We start from the raw sequence: 27,643 nt of genomic DNA on the forward strand, positions 1-27,643 counted from the left end.
TGGGATAAGGCAGTGTGCAGTGTAATGGCGATTGCATAATCTGTGGATCTATTGGGGTGGTAAGCAAATTGAAGTTGGTCTAGGGTGGCAGGTAAGGTAGAGGTGATATGATCCTTGACTAGTCTCTCAAAGCACTTCATGATGACATAAGTGAGTGCTACGGGGTGATAGTCATTTAGTTTAGTTACCTTTGCTTTCTTGGGTACATGGACATTGGTGTCCATCTTGAAGCATGTGGGTACAGCAGACTGGGATAGGGAGAGATTGAATATGTCTAAACACACCAGCCAGCTGGTCTGCGCATGCTCATGAACCTTCAAATCCCAAAGTCTCTCTGAAAAAGAACCACAGATCAAACGTCACACTTAAAATATATCTTCTTGGGGCCGCACTCTCGAGAGCCTCTCATTATGAAACAAAGAGACACAGCTTGAACACCAATGCCAGTGAAGGGAAAGAGCAGAGTTCTCATCGGTGAGTTATTAAAATCCTCAACAACGTTTTTAATTGCAAAAATAATCAATGGACTATTATTATCTCTAATCACATTATTACATTTTTTGCCTTATGTCCAACGACTGTTTTATTCGATAACCTTAAAGTAACAATCAATGTCCTAGCCTATATATTCTCCAAATACATTTTATAATTTGAAAAGAACGTACATTGTCTATGTTGCGCAAAACTATATGCTGAATTTTATACATTCCCATAGTCGCAACTTCCCCAATTGGCCTATCACCCACCTGCTGCGTATCATTTTGTAGTTTTTTCTGCATCAAAAGTTTTTTGTCTTTATCTGAAATAAAAACATAACAACAAGTTGATGATTCTTCGTGTTGATTGGCTATTATAAACTCTTTTGCGTTTCGCTGATCTCGTTCTCTCTCCAGCTGCGCTCCTGTTGCTGTGCGCCGGTTGTGATGGAGACGAGTCGCAGCCCCAGGGAGACTCACCTCCAGCGCACTGTACCACGAGCCTGGAGGTAGGTGCCTAAACTGTGCATCCGTGGGATTATAATTGACCAAACTGACCGGTCACTCACTATAGGCCTATGGCACATCAGGTTTTGGCCTCATCCAGGTTTTCAACAGTTATTAAATTAGCCAGGAACGCGAAAGGAGAGAGGGCGAACTGCAGCCGGTGACTGTTGCGGCAATGTACACTCAGTGTACAAAACATTAGGAACACCTGCTCTTTCCATGACATAGACTGACCAGGTGAATCTAGGTGAAAGCTATGATCCCTTATTGATGTCACTTGTTAAATCGACTTAAATCAGTGTAGATGAAGGGGAGGAGACAGGTTAAAGAATGATTTTTCAGCCTTGAGACAGTTGAGACATGGATTGTGGATTGTGTTTGTGTGCCATTCAGGGGGGTGAATAGGCAAGACAAAATATTTAGGGCGGCAGGTAGCTTAGTGGGTAAGAGCGTTGTGCCAGTAACCGAAAGGTCGCTGGTTCTAATCCCCGAGCCGACTAGGTGAAAAATCTGTCGATGTGCCCTTAAGCAAGGCACTTAACCCTAAATGCTCCTGTAAGTCGCTCTGGATAAGAGCTTCTGCTAAATGACGTAAATGTAAAATGTTTAAACCTTGAGACAATTGTGAATGGGCACGGCAAAATATTTAAGTGCCTTTGAACGGGGTATGGTAGTAGGTGTCAGGCGCACGGGTTTGAGTGTGTCAACAACTGCAACGCTGCTGGGTTTTTCATGCTCAACAGTTTCTTGTGTGTATCAAGAATGGTCCACCACCCAAAGGACATCCAGCCAACTTGACACAACAGTGAGACGCATTGGAGTCAACATGGGCCAGCATTCCTGTGGAACGCTTTCGACACCTTGTAGAGTCCATGCCCTGACGAATTGAGGCTGTTCTGAGGGCAAAAGGGGGTGCAATTCAATATTAGGAAGGTGTTCCTAATGTTTTGTACATTCAGTGTATGTCACGCACAGTAAAGAAAGACCCTTAGGTTCTTGTTTAATTATTTCTTATTAAAGTGAATGGTTGTCGGAGATTCCATATGGAAGCCCATTACCGCCACCAATTCTTATTTTTATTTTTTATTTTTTTACCTTTATTGTATCAGGGAGTCATACTGAGACCAAGGTCTCTTTTACAAATGAACCATGAATTACAGAAATTACAGAAAATACACACATCAAAATATAAATACAAAATGCAAGCAGAAAGAAAAACATGGTCATAAAAAACAAACACATTCATCAGTAATAAGGTCCTCAATAAGCTTTCTGAATTGCCCTAGAGAGACCAAAACATCAAATTTAAGAACACTTTGTAGATTGTTCCACAAAGAAGGTGCAAGAAAACTGATTTACCTAACTCAGTAGAGAGTCACTATATGCATTCAATACTAATATCAAGTCAATAACGTTTTTCTGTATTACAATGAAGGCAGATAGCATACACAACAGTATCATTTACATTTTTAGAAGACGCTCTTTTCCAGAGCAACTAGGGTTAAGTGCCTTGCTCAAGGGCACATCGACAGATTTTTCACCTAGTCAGCTTGGGGATTAGAACCAGCGACCTTTCAGTTACTGGCACAACGCTCTTAACCACTAAGCTACCTGCCGCCCTAGCATACAAGTAGTGCAGGTGACAATTTTTTTACAAACAAGTCAATATTGTTAATGTAAACAGTAAAATCCAGGAAACCTGATTTAACACCGTCAGTAGAATCACATTGACTTCTATCTGTCAAGTAATTTTTAAACCAGTTATATGCAGCCTGGTCTAGGCCAATTGAGGAAAGCCTCTGCAGGGTGCATGGTGAATTAGCAGTGAGTGAACAACAGTATCAAAAGCTTTTGACAGGTCAACGAAGAGGGCAGCACAATGTTGCCTTTTATCCATACAGTTAACCACATCATTTATAACTAGGGATGCAGCAGAGATAGTGCTATGACCTGGTCTAAAACCTGACTGCTGGGTCACTCAAGGACATTCAGAGACTTGTCCCGAAGCCACTCCTTCATTGCCTTGGCTGTGTGCTTAGGGTCGTTGTCCTGTTGGAAGGTAAATCTTCACCCCAGTCTGAGGTCCTGAGCGCTCTGGAGCAGGTTTTCATCAAGGATCTCTCTGTACTTTGCTCCGTTCATCTTTCCCTCGATCCTGACTAGTCTCCCAGTTCCTGCCACTGAAAAACATCCCCACAGCATGATGCTGCCACCACCATGCTTCACTGTAGGGATAGTGCCAGGTTTCCTCCAGATGTGACGCTTGGCATTCAGGCCAAAGAGTTCAATCTTGGTTTCATCAGACCAGAGAATCTTGTTTCTCATGGTCTGAGAGTCCTTTAGGTGCCTTTTGGCAAACTCCAAGCGGACTGTCGTGCCTTTTACTGAGGAGGGGCTTCTACCATAAAGGCCTGAGTGGTGGAGTGCTGCAGAGATGGTTGTCCTTCTGGAAGGTTCTCCCATCTCCACAGAGGAACTCTGGAGCTCAGTCAGAGATCTAAAATCAGAGGGGGTATCAGCTCATTCCCATAAGAGCTAACAGGCATAGGGTCATCTGGAGTTATTTGCTGTGCTGAGGCGGGCCGGGTCTGGTTGTGCTGTGCTGTGATGGGCCGGTTCTGGTAGAGCTGTGCCGAGGCGGACCGGGTCTGGTAGCATGGGAGGGAGGTTGTAGGGGGAATTGAAGAGGTAGGTGTGGAAGCAAACTCTGCATGGGGTCTCTTTGACTGCATACGGCTTGGGCATAGCTCAGTGTATCTGCATGTAGTTCCTGGTAGAGAAGTGGTGGAGGGATGTGTCGGGGGCAGTGTTGCTGGCTGTTCTCCAGTCTCTGTGAGGCGCCACCACTTATTGTGTAGAGCTGTGTGCCAAGCATTAGGATCATCGGTGTAGAACAGAAGGTCTCCTTTTATTTCCTTGTTCGCTTTTAGGATGAAGTCTGCCCTCAGAGTCTCTGGGGATTCTCTTAGCAATTAAATATTTTAATTATAATTTTTCCTGACTCACTTGTAACATTTTCAGGATACGTGATGGCAAGGTCTCTGAAACAATGCTTAGAGAATGCATCCATCTTCATCTCCATGGTGACCTCTTTAAACAAGACTCTGCTCTAGAATTATGTACATGTGCCTCTTGATGCACCTATAGATACATTCAATTTTTAAACAATGCACTTTTATGAAAAATACAAATAAAAATGTTAAATGTGTTTTTCAATGAAACAACACATTACACATAAATGAAGATACTCTCTCAATGTTCAGGATGTTTCTACCTCCTTTCCAAGTTGTCACATCCTGGCCTTAGTTATCTTTGTTTCATTTATATTTTAGTTAGGTCAGGGTGTGACATGGTGAAGTATGTGTTTTGGTTTGTCTAGGGGTTTGTAAGTTTATGGGGTAATGTCTTGTCTAGGTGTTTGTATGTTGATGGCTGCCTAGATTGGTTCTCAATTGGAGACAGCTGTGGTTTATTGTCTCTAATTGGGAGCCATATTTAAGGCAGCCATGGGCATCATGTGTTTGTGGGTAATTGTCTATATTGAACGTTTGTTGCTTGTCTGTGCACTTACGTTATTTAGCTTCACGGTCGTTTGTTGTTTTGTAAGTTTTGGATAGTGTTCGGTTTCGTGTTTTTCTCTCTTCCAAAATAAAGAGATGTATTTTGCACACGCTGCGCCTTGGTCCTCCTCTATGCTTGACGATCGTGACACAAGTGCTATTTTGCTTGTTTGTTTGTTAGTCTGAAAGCTTGTTTCCCTATCAAGGCCTGAACTATCCTCCAGAAATCCCTCAGAAATTCCTCTGTTGGTTTTGTGTTTGTTTATCTATGTCCTAATTCTTATTATTGTACTTGTTGGGTTTATAGTCCCCCAATCCCATTCCTTCCCTGTGTTGCATGATGATTCAGCAGATGAGCCTTGAAAGAACCAAGTCGATCAATTTCTCAAAATCTCTCCAAACTATTTCCACACAAAAAAAAAGTATCTTCCAATTCCTCTAAATGTCGATACTATCTCAATATTTTGAGATGCATAAGTGAAAGTGTTGAGATACTATTTTAAAATTTCAGGATACTATCTCAAAATGTGGAGATTGTAAATCATACAAATAGGATTTTTCATTTATTTTTATTTTAGTTAACCTTTAATTAACCAGTTAAGCCAGTTGAGAACAAGTTCTCATTTACAACTGCGACCTGGCCAAGATAAAGCAAAGCAGTGCGATAAAAACAACAACACAGAGTTACATATGGGGTAAAACAAAGTCAAAAATACAACAAAATATATATACAGTGTGTGCAAATGTAGCAAGTTATGGAGGTAAGGCAATAAATAGGCTATAGTGCAAAATAATTACAATTAGTATTAACACTGGAATGATAGATGTGCAAGAGATGATGTGCAAATAGAGATACTGGGGTACAAATGAGCAAAATAAATAACAATATAGGGATGAGGTAGTTGGGCGGGCTAATTTCAAATGGGCTGTGTACAGGTGCAGTGATCGGTAAGGTGCTCTGACAACTGATGCTTAAAGTTAGTGAGGGAGATAAGTGTATCCAGCTTCAGAGATTTTTGCAATTTGTTCCAGTCATTGGCAGCAGAGAACTGGAAGGAATGGCGGCCAAAGGAGGTGTTGGCTTTGGGGATGACCAGTGAGATATACCTGCTGGAGCGCATACTACGGGTGGGTGTTGCTATGGTGACCAATGAGCTAAGATAAGGCGGGGATTTGCCTAGCAGTGATTTATAGATGGCCTGGAGCCAGTGGGTTTGGCGATGAATATGTAGTGAGGACCAGCCAACAAGAGCGTACAGGTCACAGTGGTGGGTAGTATATGGGGCTTTGGAGACAAAACGGATGGCACTGTGATAGACTACATCCAATTTGCTGAGTAGAGTGTTGGAGGCTATTTTGTAAATGACATCGGATTGGAGATTCTTAATGTGAGTCTGGAAGGAGAGTTTACAGTCTAACCAGACAACTAGGTATTTGTAGTTGTCCACATACTCTAGGTCAGACCCGTCGAGAGTAGTGATTCTAGTCGGGTGGGTGGGTGCAAGCAGCGTTCGGTTGAAGAGCATGCATTTAGTTTTACTAGTGTTTAAGAGCAGTTGGAGGCTACTGAAGGAGTGTTGTATGGCATTGAAGCTCGTTTGGAGGTTTGTTAACACAGTGTCCAATGAAGGGCCAGATGTATACAAAATGGTGTCGTCTGCGTAGAGGTGGATCTGAGAGTCACCAGCAGCAAGAGCGACATCATTGATATACACGGAGAAAAGAGTCGGCCCAAGAATTGAACCCTGTGGCACCCCCATAGAGACTGCCATAGGTCCAGACAACAGGCCCTCCGATTTGACACATTGAACTCTATCTGAGAAGTAGTTGGTGAACCAGGCGAGGCAGTCATTTGAGAAACCAAGGCTATTTAGTCTGCCAATAAGAATGCGGTGGTTGACAGAGTCGAAAGCCTTGGCCAGGTCGATGAAGACGGCTGCACAGTACTGTCTATTATCGATCGCGGTTATTATATCGTTTAGGACCTTGAGCGTGGCTGAAGTGCACCCATGACCAGCTCGGAAACCGGATTGCATAGCGGAGAAGGTACGGTGGGATTCGAAATGGTCGGTGATCTGTTTGTTAACTTGGCTTTCAAAAACTTTCGAAAGGCAGGGCAGGATTGATATGGGTCTGTAACAGTTTGGATCTAGAGTGTTACCCCCTTTGAAGAGGGGGATGACCGCGGCAGCTTTCCAATCTCTGGGGATCTCAGACGTTACGAAAGAGAGGTTGAACAGGCTACTAATAGGGGTTGCGACAATTTTGGCGGCTAGTTTTAGAAAGAAAGGGTCCAGATTGTCTAGCCCAGATGATTTGTAGGGGTCCAGATTTTGCAGCTCTTTCAGAACATCAGCTGTCTGGATTTGTGTGAAGGAGAAGCGGGGGGGGGCATGGGCAAGTTGCAGCGGAGGGTGCAGAGCTGGTGGCCGGGGTAGTGGTAGCCAGGTGGAAAGCATGGCCAGCCGTAGCAAAATGCTTGTTGAAATTCTCGATTATTGTAGATTTATCGGTGGTGATAGTGTTTCCTAGCCTCAGTGCAGTGGGCAGCTGGGAGGAAGTGCTCTTATTCTCCATGGACTTTACAGTGTCCCAAAACTTTTTGGAGTTAGTGCTACAGGATGCAAATTTCTGTTTAAAAAAGTTAGCCTTTGCTTTCCTAACTGCTTGTGTATATTGGTTCCTAACTTTCCTGAAAAGTTGCATATTGCGGGGGCTATTTGATGCTAATGCAGTACACCACAGGATGTTTTTGTGCTGGTCAAGGGCAGTCAAGTCTGAGGAGAACCAGGGGCTATATCTGTTCTTAGTTCTGTATTTTTTGAATGGGGCATGTTTATTTAAGATTGAGAGGAAATTACTTTTAAAGAACAACCAGGCATCCTCTACTGATGGAATGAGATCTATATCCATCCAGGATACCTGGGCCAGGTCAATTAGGAAGGCCTGCTCGCTGAAGTGTTTTAGGGAGCGTTTGACAGTGATGAAGGGTGGTCGTTTGACCGCGGACCCGTTACGGACGTAGGCAATAAGGCAGTGATCGCTGAGATCCTGGTTGAAGACAGCGGAGGTGTATTTAGAGGGTAAGTTAGTCAGGATGATATCTATGAGGGTACCCATGTTTACATATTTAGGGTTGTACCTGGTAGGTTCATTGATAATTTGTGTGAGATTGAGGGCATCTAGTTTAGATTGTAGGATGGCCGGGGTGTTAAGCATATCCCAATTTAGGTCACCAAGCAGTACGAACTCTGAGGATAGATGGGGGGCAATCAATTCACATATGGTGTCCAGGGCACAGCTGGGGGCTGAGGGTGGTCTGTAGCAAGCGGCAACAGTGAGAGATTTATTTCTGGAAAGGTGGATTTTTAGAAGTAGAAGCTCAAACTGTTTGGGCACAGACCTGGATAGTATGATAGAGCTCTGCAGGCTATCTCTACAGTATATTGCAACTCCACCCCCTTTGGCAGTTCTATCTAGACGGAAAATGTTATAGTTGGGGATGGAAATTTCAGAATTTTTGGTGGCCTTCCTAAGCCAGGATTCAGACACTGCTAGAACATCAGGGTTGGCGGAGTGTGCTAACGCAGTGAATAACTCAAACTTAGGAAGGAGGCTTCTGATATTTACGTGCAGAAAACCAAGGCTTTTACGGTTACAGAAGTCAACAAATGATAGCTCCTGGGGAGTAGGAGTGATACTGGGGGCTGCAGGGCCTGGGTTAGCCTCTACATCACCAGAGGAGTAGAATAAGGATACGACTAAAGGCTTTAAGAACTGGTTTCTAGTGCGTTGGGTACAGAGAATAAAGGGGGCAGATTTCCGGGCGTTGTAGAAAAGATTCAGGGCATTATGTACAGAAAAGGATATGGAAGGATATGAGTACAGTTGAGGTAAACCTAAGCGTTGGGTAACAATGAAAGAGATAGCATCACTGGAGGCACCGATTGAGCCGGTCTCGGCGTGTATGGGGGGTGGAACAAAGGAACTATTTGAGGCAGTTTGAGAGGGACTTGGGGTTGTACAGTGAAATTGTATAATAAGAACTAACCCAAACAGCAATAGGCAAGGCATATTGACCTGGGAGAGAGGCATAAAGCAATCACAGGTGTTATTATAGAGAGCTAAGACAACAACTGGTAATAGCGATAAAGTTTGGGCTGAGGCTAAACAGAATAAACAGGACAGGGTACTGTGTAAAGGAACAGTCCAGCAGGCAACAGCTGTGCAGCTGAGTGATCATAAGGTCCAGTGAACAGCAATATGTGAGTCTGAGAGCAGTTCAAATTGGTGCTTCAGCACAGCTAGCAGGAAGCACAGTTGTAGTTTGCGTGTGCTAGCGGGCCGGGGCTGGAAGATGGATCTTCGTGGTCGTCGCAACGGGAAGCCTGTTGAAACCACATCAGACGATTTGTAACATTGTGTGGTGATTTTCAGAGTCCTACAGTGGTGGGGGGGGGGAATTGTTTTCCTGGGGCCCATCGTTTTTTCTGATCTGGTGCTAGGCTAACCTAACCAGGTAAAACTCCAGACCCTACTTGTATGGTATGACATACATAAATCAGCTGTTTTATATGGGCTGTGATGGGAGCAGATTTGTCATATGGTCATATGGTTTAAAAAAAAAACGAATGGAAAAACTCCTGGCCCTTGGGAGGATGAAAACATTGAAACCCTGTCAAACTGCAGCAACCTTGTACTTGTTTATAAGAAATATTTTTAAACTAAACTAACAAGAGACAACAAATGCGATTGGACTATAGAACTAACAGGGCTGAGCTTGTTTTATGCAGGGTTGCATAGTACATGCCTTTGCATCTGTAATTAAAAAGTGATTCATTCAGTATGTCATCACTATTGTGTTGATTTATTAATTCCAGTCAATAATCTTTTCACCATGTCCCTGACTGAGTCGGTAATATCAACATGTTTCAAGCAGACCACCATAGTTCAAGCAGACCACCTGTGCCCAAGAACACTAAGATAACCTGCCTAAATGACTACCGACCCGTAGCACTCAGGTCTGTAGCCATGAAGTGCTTTGAGGCTGGTCATGGCTCACCATTATCCCAGAAACCCTAGACCCACTCCAATTTGCATACCGCCCCAACAGATCCACAGATGATGCAATCTCTACTGCACTCCACACTGCCCTTTCCCACCTGGACAAGAGGAACACCTACGTGAGAATGCTATTCATTGACTATAGCTCAGTGTTCAACACCATAGTGCCCTCAATGCTCATCACTAAGCTAAGGACACTGGGACTAAACACCTCCCTCTGCAACTGGATCCTGGACTTCCTGACGGGCCGCCCCCAGGTGGTAAGGGTAGGTAACAACACATCTGCCATGCTGATCCTCAACACGGGGGCCCCTCAGGGGTCGTGCTCAGTCCCCTCCTGTACTCCCTGTTCACCCATGACTGCATGGCCAGGCACGACTCCAACACCATCATTATGTTTGCAGACGACACAACAGTGGTAGGCCATATCACCGACAACAATGAGACAGCCTATAGGGAGGAGGTCAGAGACCTGGCCGTGTGGTGCCAGGATAACAACCTCTCCCTCAATGCGATCAAGACAAAGGAGATGATTGTGGACTACAGAAAAAAAAGAGGACTGGGCTGTAGTGGAACAGGTTGAGAGATTCAAGTTCCTTGGTGTCCATATCACCAACAAACTATCATGGTCCAAACACACCAAGACAGTCATGAAGAGGGCACGACAAAGCCTATTCCCCCTCAGGAGACTGAAAAGATTTGGCATGGGTTCTACAGCTGCACCATCGAGAGCATCCTGACTGGTTGCATCACTGCCTGGTATGGCAACTGCTCGGCCTCCGACCGCAAGGCACTACAGAGGGTAGTGCGTACGGCCCAGTACATCACTGGGGCCAAGCTTCCTGCCATCCAGGACCTCTATACCAGGCGGTGTCAGAGGAAGGCCCTAAAAATGGTCAAAGACTCCAGCCACCCTAGTCATAGACTGTTCTCTCTGTTACCGCACAGCAAGCGGTACCGGAGCGTCAAGTCTAGGTCCAAAAGGCTTCTTAACAGCTTCTACCCCAAAGCCATAAGACTCCTGAACAGCTAATCATGGCTACCCGGACTATTTGCATTGTCCCCCCTACCCCACCCCCTCTTTTACGCTGCTGCTACTCTCTGTTTATTATCTATGCATAGTCAGTTTAACTCTACCCACATGTATATATTACCTCAATTACCTCGACTAACCTGTGCCCCCGCACATTGACTCTGTACCGGTACCCCCTGTATATAGCCTCTCTACTGTTATTTTTACTTATCTATTTTTTACTTAACACTTATTTTTCTTAAAACTGCATTGTTGGTTAAGGGCTTGTAAGTAAGCATTTCACTGTAAGGTCTACACCTGTTGTATTCGGCGCATGTGGCAAATACAATTTGATTTGATTTGAGGTAGCCTAGCCACCCGAAGTTTAATATAAACCAAATTTGATAAAGACATAGCTTAGGCTATAAATACATGACGTTACCGTTTCGTTTCCCCTGGCCCAGATGGGTTTAGAGCCATAGGCTTCTCTAGGCTACATGCAGCTGTGGTTGTTATCAGTAGGCTACAGTTGACCAGATTGAAGCACAGATTAATCGTGCACGATTTGACAAATCATGAGGCAAAATCAGTCTAAACAACAATACTTTGTCCCTCCTTTCAACGCTTTTGTGTCAATATTTTGTATTAAACCAAATCAAAAGCGCTGGGGCAAATGCCAGCTCACCACACGTTTTCCGGCAGCCCTGCTGTGCTGATCTCTGCAACGTGGATAGATGGAAATCGCCACACAATGCTACAAATGAAGAAACAACCTATATGTATGATCTACTATACATTCTTTGGTTGATGATAGTATCTCAAAATGTTTCCTAACGTATCTCAAAATGTTGAGATAGTATCAAAATTTTATGAAAAAAATGTGGGTGGCGGGAATGTGCTTCCGGAATTCCCACACTGTAAACGTTTCCCTTTAAATGTACAGCATTATACTGGCAGCAAAGTTGCTTAATACGTCATTTTGCATTACAGCAGGGATGCTGTAATATGATTTACAGTATTATTACTGTATACAGATTTATTACTTCATTATGACTGTAATCATTACAGTAACACAGCTGTATTATAATTACAGTATTTTGAGTCACTGTACATTTACAGTGCACTTTTGAGATCAACATCACAAACAGTAAACCTGTTTGTGCATGTATTTATCTTCGGTATTTGTCACGTTCGTTGAGAGACGGGTCAGACCAAGGTGCAGCGTGAAAAGCGTACATGTTTATTTAACTCAAATAAACATACAACAAAACAATAAACAACGTAATGCGAAGTCCTCAGGCTAAACACATACAAGCCTAACACGGAACACAAACAAGATCCCACAACACAGGCAGGAGAACTGGCTGCCTAAGTATGATCCCTAATCAGAGACAACGAGCGACAGCTGCCTCTGATTGGGAATCACACCCGGCCAAACATAGAAATAGAAACATAGAATCCCCACATAGAAAACCCCCCACATATATTCACACCCTGACCAAACTAACTAGAGTCTAAAGGTCAGGGCGTGACAGTCCCCCCCCCCCCCCCCCCCCAAAGGTGCGGACTCCGGCCGCACAAACCTGACTTAACAGGGGAGGGTCCGGGTGGGCTTCCAGCCTCGGTGGCGGCTCCGGCTCCGGGTGTGACATCTCCTCCCTTACTGACTCCGCGTTGCACCCCTGGACCGGTCTGGACCTCAACGCGGAGCTTCCCCTCTCAGTCCTCCCACGATGCACCGATCCCTGTCTGGACCCTGGTGTGGGAGACTCCGAACCTAGAGAGGGGCTGACGTCTGGACCCGGAGTGGAGCCGCTGACCGGAGCTGAACTGGACACCGGTGGAGCGGACTGCTCTAGCTCCGGAGTGGAGCAGCTGACCGGAGCTGGACTGGACCCCGGTGGAGCGGAATGCTCTGGCTCCGGAGTGGAGCCGCTGACCGGAGCTGGACTGGACCCCGGTGGAGCGGAATGCTCTGGCTCCGGAGTGGAGCAGCTGACCGGAGCTGGACCCCCGGTGGAGCGGAATGCTCTGGCTCCGGAGTGGAGCCGCTGACCGGAGCTGGACTAGGCACCGGTGGAGCCGACTGCTCTGGCTCCGGAGTGGAAATGCTGACCGGAGCTGGACTGGGCACCAGTGGAGCGGACTGCTCAGGCTCCGGAGTGGAGCAGCTGACTGGTGCTGGAGCAGGCCCCGGTGGAACGAGCACGGGCCGTGCCGGACTGGGGACGCGCACCACTGGTCTGGTGCGAGGAGCAGGCACGGGCCGTACCGGACTGGGAACACGCACCACTGGCTTGGTGCGAGGTGCAGGCACGGGCCGTGCCGGACTGGAAACACGCACCACTGGTCTGGTGCGAGGAGCAGGCACGGGTCGGACCGGACTGGGAACACGCACCACTGGTCTGGTGCGAGGAGCAGGAATGGGCCGGGCCGGACTGGGAACACTCACCACTGTTCTGGTGCGAGGAGCAGGAACGGGCCGGGCCGGACTAGGAACACTCACTACTGGTCTGGTGCGAGGAGCAGGAACGGGCCGGGCCGGACTGGGAACACGCACCACTGGCTTGGTGCGAGGAGCAGGAACGGGCCGGACTGGGAACACGCACCACTGGCTTGGTGCGAGGAGCAGGAACGGACCGGGTCGGACTGGGAACACGCACCACTGGCTTGGTGCGGGGAGCAGTTACGGGGCGTACCGGGCTGGCGACACGCACCACTGGTTTGGTGCGAGGAGCAGGGACGGGCCGTACTGGACTGGGAACACGCACCACCGACTTGGTGCGGGGAGCAGGTACGGGGCGTACCGGGCTGGCGACACGCACCACTGGTTTGGTGCGAGGAGCAGGGACGGGCTGTACTGGACTGGGAACACGCACCACTGGTTTGGTGCGGGGAGCAGGTACGGGGCGTACCGGGTTGGCGACACACACCACTGGTTTGGTGCGAGAAGCAGGAACGGGCCGTACTGGACTGGGAACACGCACCACTGGCTTGGTGCGTGGAGCAGGTACGGGGCGTACCGGGCTGGCGACACGCACCACTGGTTTGGTGCGAGGAGCAGGGACGGGCCATACTGAACTGGGAACACGCACCCCTGGTTTGGTGCGGGGCGCAGGCACGGGCCGTACCGGACTGGGAACACGCACCACTGGCTTTGGTGCGGGGAGCAAGTACGGGGCGGGCCGGACTGGGGACCGGCACTGGAGGTCTACGACTGTACCAGTCCTTTACTCTCCGTGCCCAGTCCTCCTCCCATGAGGACTCCTCCTTGAGCCCCCACGAGTGCAGTGGTCAGGGGCTCTTCTCTATCGATCCCCGACCACCCTTTTAGCCCCCCCACAAAATGTTCTTGGGGCTGTCTCGCGGGCTTCCTCCTCGGCCGACGCCTTCTGTGTTCCTCTCCTGCCTGGGCCTCCTCCCAGGGTATTTTTCCTGCCAAAATCTCCTCCCATGTCCAAAAACTCTTCCCCACCTGTGTCCAGGGTGTCTGCTGCTCCTGGGCACACTGCTTGGTCCGTTGTTGGTGGGATCTTCTGAGACGGGTCAGACCAAGGTGCAGCGTGAAAAGCATACATGTTTATTTAACACAAATAAACATACAACAAAACAATAAACAACGTAACGCGAAGTCCTCAGGATAAACACATACAAGCCTAACACGGAACACAAACAAGATCCCACAACACAGGCAGGAGAACTGGCTGCCTAAGTATGATCCCCAATCAGAGACAACGAGCGACAGCTGCCTCTGATTGGGAATCACACCCGGCCAAACATAGAAATAGAAACATAGAATCCCCACATAGAAAAACCCACACATATATTCACACCCTGACCAAACTAACTAGAGTCTAAAGGTCAGGGCGTGACAGTATTTTTCTGATGGCAGGCCTATAGGCTATGTAGAATAATGCTATTTCACATTGCATTGCAGAAGGATGCAGAATTGCTCTGATCATTTTGTAGGTCTGTTGTATTGTGTTCCTGAAGAACCTTGTGAATTTTTTAGAGGGTAATAAAAATGAAATTCTGATGCCTTAACATAACTCTGAAAAGAAGACTCTGACCTCAACAAGGTCAAAATAATACAAATGTATAAGAGAAGAAGGTGGAAACTCACAGGTAGTAGTGGTGATATAGCACCACACCCACTAGCCTACAGGGCCTTCAGAAAGTATTCATATCCCTTGACTTATTCCACATTTTGGAACATTCAGTGTCGTCTTGGTAAGCAACTGCATTGTATATTTGGCCTTGTGTTTTAGGTTATTGTCGTGCTGAAAGGGGAATTTGTCTCCCAATATTTGTTGGAAAGCAGACCGAACCAGATTTTCCTCTAGGACTTTGCCTGTTCCGTAAAAAAATAAAATAAAATAAAACTCCCTAGTCCTTGCCGATGACAAGTATACCCATAACATGATGCAACCACCACCATGCTTGAAAATATGAAGAGTAGTACACAGTGATGTGTTGTGTTGGATTTGACCCAAACATAAGGGCAGCATGTAGCCAAGCAACTAAGAGCGTTGGGCCAGTAACCAAAAGGTCGCTGGTTCAAATCCCTGAGCTGATTAGGTGAAAAATGTATCGATGTGCCCTTAAGCAAGGCACTTAATCCTAATTGCTTCTGTAAGTCGCTCTGGATAAGAGTGTCTGTTAAATTATTAAAATGAAGTAACGCTATTTATTCAGGATATAAAGCTAATTTCTTTGCCACGTTTCTTGCAGTTTTACTTTAGTGCCTTATTGCAAACAGAATGCATGTTTTGGAATTATTTTATTCTGTACAGGCTTCCTACTTTTCACTCTGTCATTTAGGTTAGTATTGTGGAGTAACTACAATGTTGTTGATCCATCCTTAGTTTTCTTCTATCACAGCCATTAAACTCTGTAACTGTTTTAAAGTCACCATTCATGGTGAAATCCCTGAGCAGTTTCCTTCCTCTCCGGCAACTGAGTAAGAAGGACGCCTGTATTTTTGTAGTGACTGGGTGTATTGATACACCATCTAAAGTGTAATGAATAACTTCACCATGCTCAAAGGGATATTCAGTGTCTGCTTCTTTTATTTTTACCCATCTACCAATAGGTGTCCTTCTTTTTGCGAGGCATTGGAAAACCTCCCTGGTCTTTGTGATTGAATCTGTGTTTGAAATTCACTGCTCAACTGAGGGACCTTGAATGTGTGGGGTACAGAGATGAGGTAGTCATAAAAAAATAATGTTAAACACTATTATTGCAAACAGAGTGAGTCCATGCAACTTATTACATGACTTGTTAAGCTATTTTTTACTCCTGAACTTAATTAGCCTTGCCGTAATAAAGGGGTTGAATACTTATTGACTCAAGGCATTTCAGTTTTTCATTTTTAATCAATTTGTAAAAAATCCTAAAAACATAATTCCACTTTGACATTATGGGGTATTGTGTGTAGGCCAGTGAGCCAAAATATCAATTTAATCAATTTAAAATTCAGACTGTAACACAACAAAATGTGTAAAAGGTCAATGGGTCTAAATACTTTCTGAAGGCACTGGGTGTTCCTGTCATACACAGTGTAAAACATTTTCATAACACATGCTTTGAGATGCAGTCCTCTAAATATGACCAAGTCAAAGAGAAAAAGCGGAACTGCTATTTTAATAGAAAGTCAACGAAATGTACAATTGACATTCTCGCATGGCTTCTGGTACTTTCCAAATTTAAACAAAGTTTGATGAATGTCTGACATTTGTGACCGAACAACTTAATGATTATTCTGAATACTGATCTCTATTCACTTTCAAAAGCCACATCATTTTACAGCTGGTCTTCCTCTCTGATTTTCTCTCCCTGACATGGTGACATGTTGTTCTGTGTTCCAGGGAGTGTTGTGTACTCTGTCTGAAGCCCATCTGAATGGTTCTGGTCCTACCAGACTAGAGGTCTCTGCTGGACAGAGGCTCCTGATCATCATGCAGAGCCTCCCAGGAGACCCTGTCTGCAGCTGGAGCCGTGGAGCTGACCCAAAAAGGTGTGTGTGTTTGTTGTTTTACCCGGCGCCTCAAGGCCACTGGGTTATAGTATTGTTATTGCATCCATAGGGGTGTACTTTAGCATCCCTGCAGACTTCATCTATAGTTGTTTGTCCTGCCAACAGATGGGGCTATTCCATGGCCATACCACAGACACCTGTGAGTGATTCTGGAGAGTACACATTCAGCTGTGAGAGAGGCGGGATCAACTCCTCTCTGACCCTCTCTCTACTGGTTAGACCTCTGAGTGAGTGACAGCCCCATGACCCAATACTCTTTCTATTTTGGACCTCAAAGCTCCTCAGACTACCCAAAACCATATTCACTGCATCCTCTCCATCGCTACAAAATCATAATAAAAAATTATGTTCTAAACCACACAATCATTTGAAATCATATTTAGATCTACACCACATTCATGTCTTATATCAGAGTTGTATCTATAGCACCATCTTGATTCTGAACCACATTTAAATGATGTTTGACACAAAATTCATAGCTACGGCTCATTCTCCCCTCTCTAGGACTCCCCACAAAACCACAGTTGAAATATATCCCTGGGAAAAAAGGCTTCTTACCAGACTTTCAGTGTTCTTCAGAGGGAAACCCCAAGCCAAAGATCAAATGGTTCAATAACCTTGACAAGACTGGGTACGGTCTCACAAAACTTCAATGAAAATATATAGAATCGTAAAGAAGTGTCTTCAGGGTATTGCTTTAGAGTTTTATAAAGCAATGGCTATACATGATTTCAATCTCAGCCATCAATAGCAGCCGTACCATGGTTTCATTTCTCCTCCGCTCCAACAGAAAAGGAAGTGATGGGACAGACATTCCATCTACGAACAAAGAGAGGGCTAACAACACAGAGAAAAGTACAAATTACTACAGGACAACAGTTATGTGCTGTGCTAGCAATTCTGAAGGAGAGGCGTGTTCTCAACTATATGATTACGGTAAGGTAACCACTAAACAAAAGTCACCAAATGACAATATTACATTTACAGTACACTATACAGTGAGCATGACCATATGTGATTTGCTGTGTGTGCATCAGATCTGGACCGTGTCAGTGGTAAGGATGATGAGGCTCCAGAGATCACTGTGAGTCTTGGGCAGCCCCTGCTGCTCAGCTGTCGGCAGAAAAGGGACAGCGCCACACAGTGGCTGACTGACAACCAGGAACCAGTAGGCTTTATCACTCCGACTATATTTTCTTCAAATTTTATCAGCCTTCTCTTCACTCTGCTGAAAACTCTTCCACCTTTCCCATCACGACTTTCTCACTATATTCATGTAATGCAGATGGAATGCAGTATACAATCTTTTCCTCCAGATCCCCAAATATCGATTCACATATAAAGAAATAGATGTGACCTACCTGTTCATTGAGTCAGTGAGAGTGAACCACAGTGGAATCTATACGTGCTGGAGCAACAAGAACAAGATGAAATCCACCCACGTCCAGGTCCTAGGTCAGTTTCCAGGCAACAACACCGAATCTTCCTCGTTACCTTTGTTTTCAGTCAAACGTTCCCTTTTAAATGTCTATCTGTACTTGGTCTTTACTAATCTGTCAGACAAATTCCTGTTATCTATCCTGATTCTCTTTTTATCACCACCTACCTGCCTGTTTTTGCTCAAAATGTGATTTACATGTGATTTCCTGTGTTGTGTGTCCTCAGAGAAGGGCTTCATTTCCATCGACCAGCTCAATGAGAGCAGTACCATCTCAGCCCAGGAGAAGCCAGGGTTCTGTCTGCGGGCCCTGGTCTCCTCACACCCTCTCCTACGCTGCCATTGGCTGGGCCCGGACAGCAGACAGACCCAGTGCCCTGAGCCCACACGGCTCTGGAAGAACAGGTAGAGAACTTCAGATGGTGTAGACAGAGATATGGTTTAGTCTTTGTCCTCCACACACATCCATGTAATTTGGTATGTTTTAATGTACCGGTAGTTCTGTTTATGTGGTTTGATGAGGTTTGATGTGGATACTGTATATGATTCCCTATGGTTTGATGTGGATACTGTATATGATTCCCTGTAGTTTGATGTGGATACTGTATATGATTCCCTGTGGTTTGATGAGGTTTGATGTGAATACTGTATATGATTCCCTGTGGTTTGATGAGGTTTGATGTGGATACTGTATATGATTCCCTGTGGTTTTATCATCCTTCTCTTTCTCCCCAGGACTCTGGAGTTGTGTAACACTGAGCCAGGAGAGTACCAGTTACACCTGGAGGCTGGGGAGCTGAACCTCACAAAGAGCCTCTCTCTGTGTGTGGCAGGTGAGTGACAGCCGACTGCCCAGACAGATAAGACTTGTGATTGTGTGCATGACTCCTCATTAAGACACGTGTCCTTCTCCTCTGTCTCTCAGGTACGTCCACCCTCAGTATTTTACAGAATGGAGACAACATCACCTGTGAGACCAACACCCCCCTCCCCTTTAACCTCACCTGGCGCTCCTGCTCTCTGACCAATGACAGGTACTAGATCTAGGCCAGTTTCTCATGTTAGGATTCAGTTCTATAGTGGTAGGCACCAATATCGATAATTCGATATGATAACGATATCATTTGATATCGATATGAGCAAGGCATATCATGATATCAGTTTATCCTTGCTGTTAACCTACACTGTTGTGTAAAAGATCATGAGTGACTGTTCTTGCAACCCTCTCACAGTCTCTCAACATAGCATATGCCTACTTAACTGCCTGCTGATGCCATCACATGTCTTTACCCTGATGCGCAACGCTCCCCACCTCTGCTTCGGCGTAACAGCAGCCTAGGGGCGGACAGTGGCGCTGTTTCCCCCTACTGCGGATTCCATCTTTAACCTGTGTGTGTTAACCTGTGTGTGTTTACCTGTGTCTGTTAACCTGTGTGTGCTTACCTGTGTCTGTTAACCTGTGTCTGTTAACCTGTGTCTGTTAACCTGTGTGTGTTAACCTGTGCGTGTTAACCTGTGTGTGTTAACCTGTGTCTGTTAACCTGTGTCTGTTAACCTGTGTGTGTTAACCTGTGTCTGTTAACCTGTGTTTGTTTACCTGTGTCTGTTAACCTGTGTCTGTTAACCTGTGTGTGTTAACCTGTGCTCTCCTCCAGCTGTCAGTCAGAGTCTTCAGCCTGGAAGGAGATCCCTGCCCCTCCCCCGGAGCTCTCTGACTCAGACCAGTTCTGCCATAAGAGGGTCCTCAGCTCCCTGGACAGTACCGAGGTGGGGGACTTTGTCAAGTGCTGCATCACAAACTCTGTCCACTTACAGTCACACTGCAGTGAGACACTGTTCAACATACAACGTAAGTGGTCGGTCAGGAAAAAATTGTCCTCTGAAAAATATTTTACAGCTTTAAATATGTTTAAAATGGATGTCCCAGTGTGGAACAGAATTGGTCACAGTATTGTCATAGCTGTAGCCAGACATTAGTTATATCTGTCGATGTGTGTGTTCCATCAGCCTCCTCTCAACTCCTGAAAGTGTCCAGTCTGGTCCTGTTGCTGGCTTTGATGCTGGTCAGCGTGGCACTACTCTACTTCATCAGGAAGAAGGTACACACACACACATACACATACACACACACAAATGCTCCCTTTTTGTCACACACCTTCCTGATATTTCCTGTGTAGAAACCCCAGTATCAGAGTCAGGTGCAGATGATCCAGATGGTAGGGCCTAATGACAACGACTACATCTACATCAACTTCAAAGACTTCCAGTACGACCAGAAATGGGAGTTCCCCAGAGAGAACCTGGAGCTGGGTAAGACTGGGGAGATGTACCAGTGGAATGACTTAGCCTGACCCATCTACTTGGCAATCTCTAGTCTCCAGTACAGCCAGCCTCACCAATAGTATTCCCACCAACCCTGTGTTGTGGTCTTTCCCCCCAGGGAAGGAGCTGGGCTCTGGGGCCTTTGGCATGGTGGTTCAGGCTACAGCCTACGGCATCAGCAAGTCTGGGGTCTCCCTGCAGGTGGCTGTCAAGATGTTGAAAGGTACAGGGTTTTACCTGTGTGATGTTTTACGCTGCTGGCTAAGTGTTGGTGTTTGCTGAAGACACTTTTGTCATACTATTTTACCCTGCACCAGTGAAGTCTCTCAGGTCATTGTTGAGTGTTAACGTTTGTCCATGCAGAGAAGCATGAGGCAGTGGAGAAGGAGGCTCTGATGTCAGAGCTGAAGATGCTGACTCACATCGGACAGCATGCCAACATTGTCAACCTGCTGGGGGCGTGCACTGGCTCAGGTACGACAGCCAATCACAGGCTCAGAAACAAGCATCTGGCATAAATAACATAGAACTAACTAGGTCATGTAACTGCTAAGGGCCAATATATGTTTAGATATTGTATTGAAATGAGTCCATGTGTATGTATGTATTGTCTGTGTCTGTGGCTCTGTGACTGTGTGTGGCTCTGTGACTGTGTGTGACTCTGTGAGGCTCTGTGACTGTGTGTGACTCTGTGACTGTGTGTGACTCTGTGACTGTGTGTAGCTCTGTGTGGCTCTGTTACTGTGTGTGGCTCTGTGACTGTGTATGACTGTGTGGCTCTGTGACTGTGTGTGTGACTCTGTGACTGTTTGTGGCTCTGTGAATGTGTGTGGCTCTGTGAATGTGTGTGGCTCTGTGACTATGGGTGGCCCTGTGACTGTGTGTGACTCTGTGACTGTGTGTGGCTCTGTGACCGTGTGTGGCTCTGTGACTGTGTGACTGTGTGTGTGACTCTGTGACTGTTTGTGGCTCTGTGAATGTGTGTGGCTCTGTGACTATGGGTGGCCCTGTGACTGTGTGTGACTCTGTGACTGTGTGTGGCTCTGTGACCGTGTGTGGCTCTGTGACTGTGTGTGACTGTGTGTGGCTCTGTGACTGTGTGTGACTCTGTGACTGTGTGTTACTATGTGACTGTGTGTGCCTCTGTGACTGTGTGTGGCTCTGTGACTGTGTGTGGCTCTGTGACTGTGTGTGGCTCTGTGTGGCTCTGTGACCGTGTGTGGCTCTGTGACTGTGTGTGGCTCTGTGACTGTGTATGACTCTGTGACTGTGTGTGGCTCTGTGACTGTGTGTGGCTCTGTGACCGTGTATGACTCTGTGACTGTGTGACTGTGTGTGTGACTCTGTGACTGTTTGTGGCTCTGTGACTGTGTGTGACTCTGTGACTGTGTGTGGCTCTGTGACTGTGTGTGACTCTGTGACTGTGTGTGGCTCTGTGTGGGTCTGTGACTGTGTGTTGCTCTTTGACTGTGTGTGCCTCTGTGACTGTGTGTGGCTCTGTGACTGTGTGTGGCTCTGTGACTGTGCATGGCTCTGTGACTGTGTGTGGCTCTGTGTGGCTCTGTGACCGTGTGTGACTCTGTGACTGTGCGTGGCTCTGTGATTGTGTATGACTCGTGACTGTGTGTGGCTCTGTGACTGTGTGTGGCTCAGTGACTGTGTGTGACTGTGTGGCTCTGTGACCGTGTGTGACTCTGTGACTGTGTGACTCTGCAGGGCCCACGTACCTGATCTTTCAGTACTGCTGTAACGGGGACTTGCTGAACTACCTGAAGAACAACAGAGAGCTCTACCACAAGTCTCTGACCGACGCCTTCACCAGGGACCGCTTCAGCAGACTTTACCACAACCTGCCCAAGAGGAGCTCCAGGTTGGGGGGAGGGATGGGGTGAGGTTAGTGTAGGGGTGTCAAGGTTGAGTTTAATTCAGAAACGGAATTGTAGGCTACTCTCATGGTGAAGTAGGGGTATGATTGTGAGGGTTAATGTACTAATGTTGGTCTGTGTTCTTCTTAGTGAGTTCCAGAGGCCAGTGGACAGCATGTACGTCCCCATGTCCCCCACCACCACTAGAGGGCAAGAGAGCATCGCCCTGATCAGCCTCAACTCTTCTCCAATGAGCACCTCTGATGGTCAGTGTGGGGTAGACACACACATTCCCACATACACAAACACACACACACACACACAAATTAAGAAATAGGCTTGCTTACTTGTACAGCAGCACAGTTAAAAAACGTCTGTAGGATCTCTCCACTGCTGTCCAGTGGATCCCGTTGATCCAGGTTGATCCCAGATGATCCCAGCTGATCCCTGTTGATCCCTGTTGATCCCAGCTGATCCGTGTTGATCCTTAGGTCCAGGGATCTATGAGGAGTTAGAGAAGCTGCAGGAGGAGGAGGAGGAGGAAGAGGAGGCGTTGACCTACAACGACCTGCTCAGCTTCTCCTATCAGGTGGCCAAGGGCATGGACTTCCTGTCCTCCAAGCACGTACGTGGAGCAACAACACTGCCCATTGCAAACGACACACTACACATAGCACCATATTAACTTCACCATGGCCCCTCAGAATTATACAAGCCTGTGCTCATGCAATACATCGTAATACTCCCTGTACCCTACATCATCACACCCTCTCTGTGTCCTGGGTGTGTATCTGTCTCCAGTGTATCCATCGGGACCTTGCGGCCAGGAACGTGTTGGTGACTCAGGGTGGACTAGTAAAGATCGGAGACTTTGGACTGGCCCGGGACATCGACAACGACTCCAACTACGTAGTGAGAGGAAATGTAAGGACTATACACAGGAGGGAGTGTTTGGGTCGTCACTAGTTAGCAGTGCTTGACTTGGGCAGGAGCTCACCGGAGCTGAATAACGTCATCTTCAATTTTCTACTGCTTGAGCTCCTGTTCCGCTTGTAGAATATTAGCTCAAAAGTATTGTGGAGCTCCTGCACCTAAATATAAACTGAACCGGCACCCAAAATGAGTACCGTCACCTATTTCAGTCCAAGTCAAGCACTGCTAGTTACATTTACATTTTACATCATTTAGCAGACACTCTTATCCAGAGCGACTTACAAATTGGTTACCACATACACCCTGCCTATTTCTACAATGGATCTTCTTAAAATGGGATTTTAAACCTAAACTTAACCACACTGCAAACCTTATGCCTAACTCTAACCTTAAATTAAGAAATAATCCTGATTTTTTACAATAGCCAATTTTGACTTTATGGCTGTGCTATATAGTGGAAACCGAGTGTTTGTCTATATTCTACAAATTCTCTGTTGTGTCAGTGACAGATGTGCTCTAAGAATCCAGTGTCGGTGTGTGTGACTGATGTGTGTGTGTTGTGTTGCAGGTGCGTCTGCCAGTGAAATGGATGGCTCCAGAGAGTATCTTCCAGGGGATGTACACCATGCAGAGCGATGTCTGGGCCTATGGTATCCTGCTGTGGGAGGTCTTCTCTCTGGGTAGCCACATAAACATACCTACTCTTACTTTTTATTGTATTATAGGGTGTCTGGGTATGTTTGGGATGGGGGTGGGGTGGAATGGTTCAAAAAGCATACGTTTGTTCACAAAAGAATAAGCATATCCACTGAATACACACTGGTTGAATCAACGTTGTTTCCACATTGACGTGGAACCAACGTGGAATAGACGTTGGATTGACGTCTGTACCCAGTGGGTAAGTTCTTCACGCACACACTGTGTGAATTTGGTACTGGCACTGATCCTGTATATTTCTTTCTTGTTTCTTGTGGGTTTTCTTTGTTATACTATTTTGATATTTATTTAATAATGCACTGTTGGGAAAGGCTTGCAAGTTAAGCATTTCACTGTACTTGTGCATGTGACAAATAAAACTTGAAGTATTCCCTGCATCTTTCTGACATAGTGCATGACATTGACACAGTATCTTAGCAACTTTCTATCCCAGTCTATACGTACAGAGCCTTCAGAAAGTATTCACTCCCCTTGACTTTTCCACATGTTGTTGTGTTACAGCCTGAATTTAAAATGGATTACATTGACATTTTGTGTCACTGTGGAATTATGTTTTTCAAAATTTTTACAAATTAATAAAAAATGAAAAGCTGAAATGTCTTGAGTCAATAAGTATTCAACCCCTTTGTTATGGCAAGCCTAAATAAGTTCAGGGGTAAACATTTATTTGCTTAACAAGTCACATAATAAGTTGCATGGACTCACTCTGTGTGCAATGATAGTGTTTAACATGATAATCTCTGTACCCCACACATACAATTATCTGTATGGAATACAGTCGAGCAGTGAATTTCAAACACAAATTCAACCACAAAGACCATGGAGGTTTTCCAACGGCTGGCAAAGAAGGGCACCTATTGGTAGATGGGTAAAAATTAAATTAAAGCAGACATTGAATAACCCTTTGAGCATAGTGAAGTTATTAATTACACTTTGGATGGTGTATCAATACACTCAGTCACTACAAAAATACAGGTGTCCTTCCTAACTCAGTTGCCGGAGAAGAAGGTCAAGGATTTCACAAGGCCAATGGTGACTTTAAAACAGTTACAGAGTTGAATGGCTGTGATAGGAGAAAACTGGGGATGGATCAACAACATTGTAGTTATTCCACAATACTAACCTAAATGACAGTGAAAATAAGTTAGCCTGTACAGAATAAAAATATTCCAAAACATGCATCCTGTTTGTAATAAGGCACTAAAGTAAAACTGCAAGAAATATGGCAAAGCAATGAACTTTATGTCCTGAATACAGAGTGTTATGTTTGGGGCAAATCCAACACAACACATCACTGAGTACCACTCGCTGCCCAAGGTGCTTCTACAAAGTATTGACTCAGGGGTGTGAATACTTCTGTAAATGAGATATTTATGTATTTCATTTTCAATTCGTTTGCAAAAATGTCTAAAAACATGTTTTCACTTTGTCATTATGGGGTATTGTGTGTAGATGGGTGAGAAATGTTTTTATTTAATCCATTTTGAATTCAGGCTGTAACACAATAAAATGTGGAATAAGTCAAGGGGTATGATTACTTTCTGAAGGCACTGTATATGTGATTTGCTCTCTCTCAGGTGTGACCCCCTACCCGGGGATAAAGGTGGACAACAACTTCTATGTGATGATAGAGAGAGGTTTTAAGATGGAGCAGCCATACTACGCCAGTGAATCTGTGTACGTATCCACAACCGCTCTGCACCTACATCTAGAACTTTACATCATACACATTTCATTACAATCAAATATAGGAACTGTAAAATTGGTTTTATCCCCCCTTCCTCCCTTCCTCCCTCCTGTAGGTATATGACCATGTGTAAGTGCTGGGCCTTGGAGCCTCAGGACCGCCCTCACTTCTCCAAGCTAGTGGCCTTCATGGACGACCAACTGGCCGACATGGAGGAGAAGGTGAGGCTCAAACAACACAACAAGCCTCAATGTAGACAAGCCTCAATGCACAGCATTCCATTAGAATCATGATTTCTTGTGATTTATGACTATGCCCCTTTCTCTCTTAGCTCTACCATAACATATTGGACAAGAGCTGCAATCATGCGTTATACCAGAATGCACCAGTGAAATATGATCTCTCAGCCTTGGCCAAAGAAAATAGTCTTCAAACACAGTCACAGAACCAATACTGCAAGACCCACTCCACTGGAGAGGCCCCAACAACAACAACAACAACAACAACAACACTGTCTGACATGGATGCCATGGAGACTGATGATGATGATGACAAACCTCTGAAACCACGTCAGTGAGTGCAGTGGCCTTCTATCTATCTTTCTAATATGTCTATTCCATACAGATCTCACGTATTATATCCTGGTAGTGTATGTTTGTATATTGCTTTGGATTTCAAATGCACTGATGACTTGCTTTATCCAAATATGTTTAACAATGAATACGTCAATTAAAACTATGTTTTTGTATCAAAGGCTCGCTCCATCACTGTAGGAATTGCTAAAGTCATATTTAACATTGTAACATAGTAATGAATGTAGCATTTAATACAACCTGTTTTTGTGAGCATATTATACACTGTGTGCAACTAATGCAATATTAATCGTGTTATTGCTTTTGGAGAAGAGATATTTCAATACTTTTGACAGCTGGATTATTCTTTTTTTTTTCTTAGTGTGAAGTTGCTTTATTTTTAACAATCTAATGATTTAGTTTTTCTGTATGTTTGTCCATCTGAGTTCTGGAAACTATTCATATATTTGAAATAAAGTACTTGAAATTATCACTGTTTTTGTGGCTTTTATAGTAGGTCTAATTTGTGACATTGGGAATGAATTGTGGTGTTTTATATTCAGAGGTGGAGGGAAAAGCAACGGCAAAAATTGCACGACAGGGACTAATAACAACTAAAAATAACATAACTAATGTAAAACATACTGTGTCTGTAAAACATATATAGGTTATAGGTTAAGAACTTTTGTGAAAGAGCACAGTTTGAAATATATGGCAAATAGAAATCAAACCGGATGGACATCAGAAATAGATGGGAGAGGTTGAGGGTAGAGGAAGGACAGGAGTAAAAACAAACAAAATAAAACTATTGTAAAATGTATATAGTATGTATAAGCTGGAAGTAGAGGCCTAAGCGGCAGGTAGCTTAGTGGTTAAGAGTGTTATGCCAGCAACCGAAAGGTCACTGGTTCTAATCCCCGAGCCGACTTAAGTTAAAAATCTGTCAATGTGCCCTTGAGCAAGGCACTTAACCCTAATTGCTCCTGTAAGTCGCTCTGGATAAGAGCGTCTGCTAAATGACTAAAATGTAAGCATTGTTGTTCACTAGTTTACTCCAATTAGGGGAGTGGTGGTAGGGTTAGAAAGTAACAAAGGAAAATATATTTAAAAATAGGAATATGTATTTATATGAATGTATGTATATGTAGAGTTGAAGTCGAACGTTTACATACACCTTAGCCAAATACATTTGAACTTAGTTTTTCACAATTCCTGACATTTAATCCTAGTAAAACTTCCCTGTCTTAGGTCAGTTAGGATCACCACTTTATTTTAAGAATGCGAAATGTCAGAATAATAGTAGAGAGAATGATTTATTTCAGCTTTTATTTATTTCATCACATTCCGAGTGGGTCAGAAGTTTACATACACTCAATTAGTATTTGGTAGCATTGCCTTTAAATTGTTTAACTTGGGTCAAACGTTTTGGGTAGCCTTCCACAAGCTTCCCACA

At 45.1% G+C, this 27,643-nt stretch overlaps 1 protein-coding gene across 1 annotated transcript; it reads left to right on the forward strand.

The window, feature by feature from the left end:
• The first annotated feature begins 420 nt into the window (after positions 1–420).
• Positions 421–26,678, forward strand: LOC311109058 (receptor-type tyrosine-protein kinase FLT3-like). The gene is made up of 24 exons (XM_084151844.1): positions 421–474; positions 894–985; positions 16,487–16,635; positions 16,762–16,883; positions 17,161–17,287; positions 17,447–17,592; positions 17,694–17,824; positions 17,973–18,111; positions 18,322–18,499; positions 18,830–18,927; positions 19,020–19,128; positions 19,750–19,943; positions 20,102–20,193; positions 20,272–20,404; positions 20,535–20,639; positions 20,780–20,890; positions 22,133–22,286; positions 22,432–22,547; positions 22,773–22,906; positions 23,083–23,205; positions 23,783–23,894; positions 25,509–25,608; positions 25,734–25,839; positions 25,950–26,678. The coding sequence occupies exons 1-24, from the start codon at positions 441–443 to the stop codon at positions 26,193–26,195; spliced, it is 3,051 nt and encodes a 1,016-aa protein (XP_084007970.1). The 5' UTR covers positions 421–440; the 3' UTR covers positions 26,196–26,678.
• The last annotated feature ends 965 nt before the right edge of the window (positions 26,679–27,643 follow it).

Source organism: Coregonus lavaretus (assembly GCF_964263955.1).
Source record: "Coregonus lavaretus genome assembly, chromosome: 34".
NCBI lineage: Eukaryota > Metazoa > Chordata > Actinopteri > Salmoniformes > Salmonidae > Coregonus > Coregonus lavaretus.

Excerpts from the sequence above, each read along its gene's own strand:
- LOC311109058 (XM_084151844.1), top strand. The coding sequence starts at position 441 with ATGCCAGTGAAGGGAAAGAGCAGAGTTCTCATCG. Across the intron at positions 20,640-20,779 it reads GGCTGTCAAGATGTTGAAAG|AGAAGCATGAGGCAGTGGAG; the intron begins GTACAGGGTTTT and ends TTGTCCATGCAG. Across the intron at positions 20,891-22,132 it reads GGGGGCGTGCACTGGCTCAG|GGCCCACGTACCTGATCTTT; the intron begins GTACGACAGCCA and ends GTGACTCTGCAG.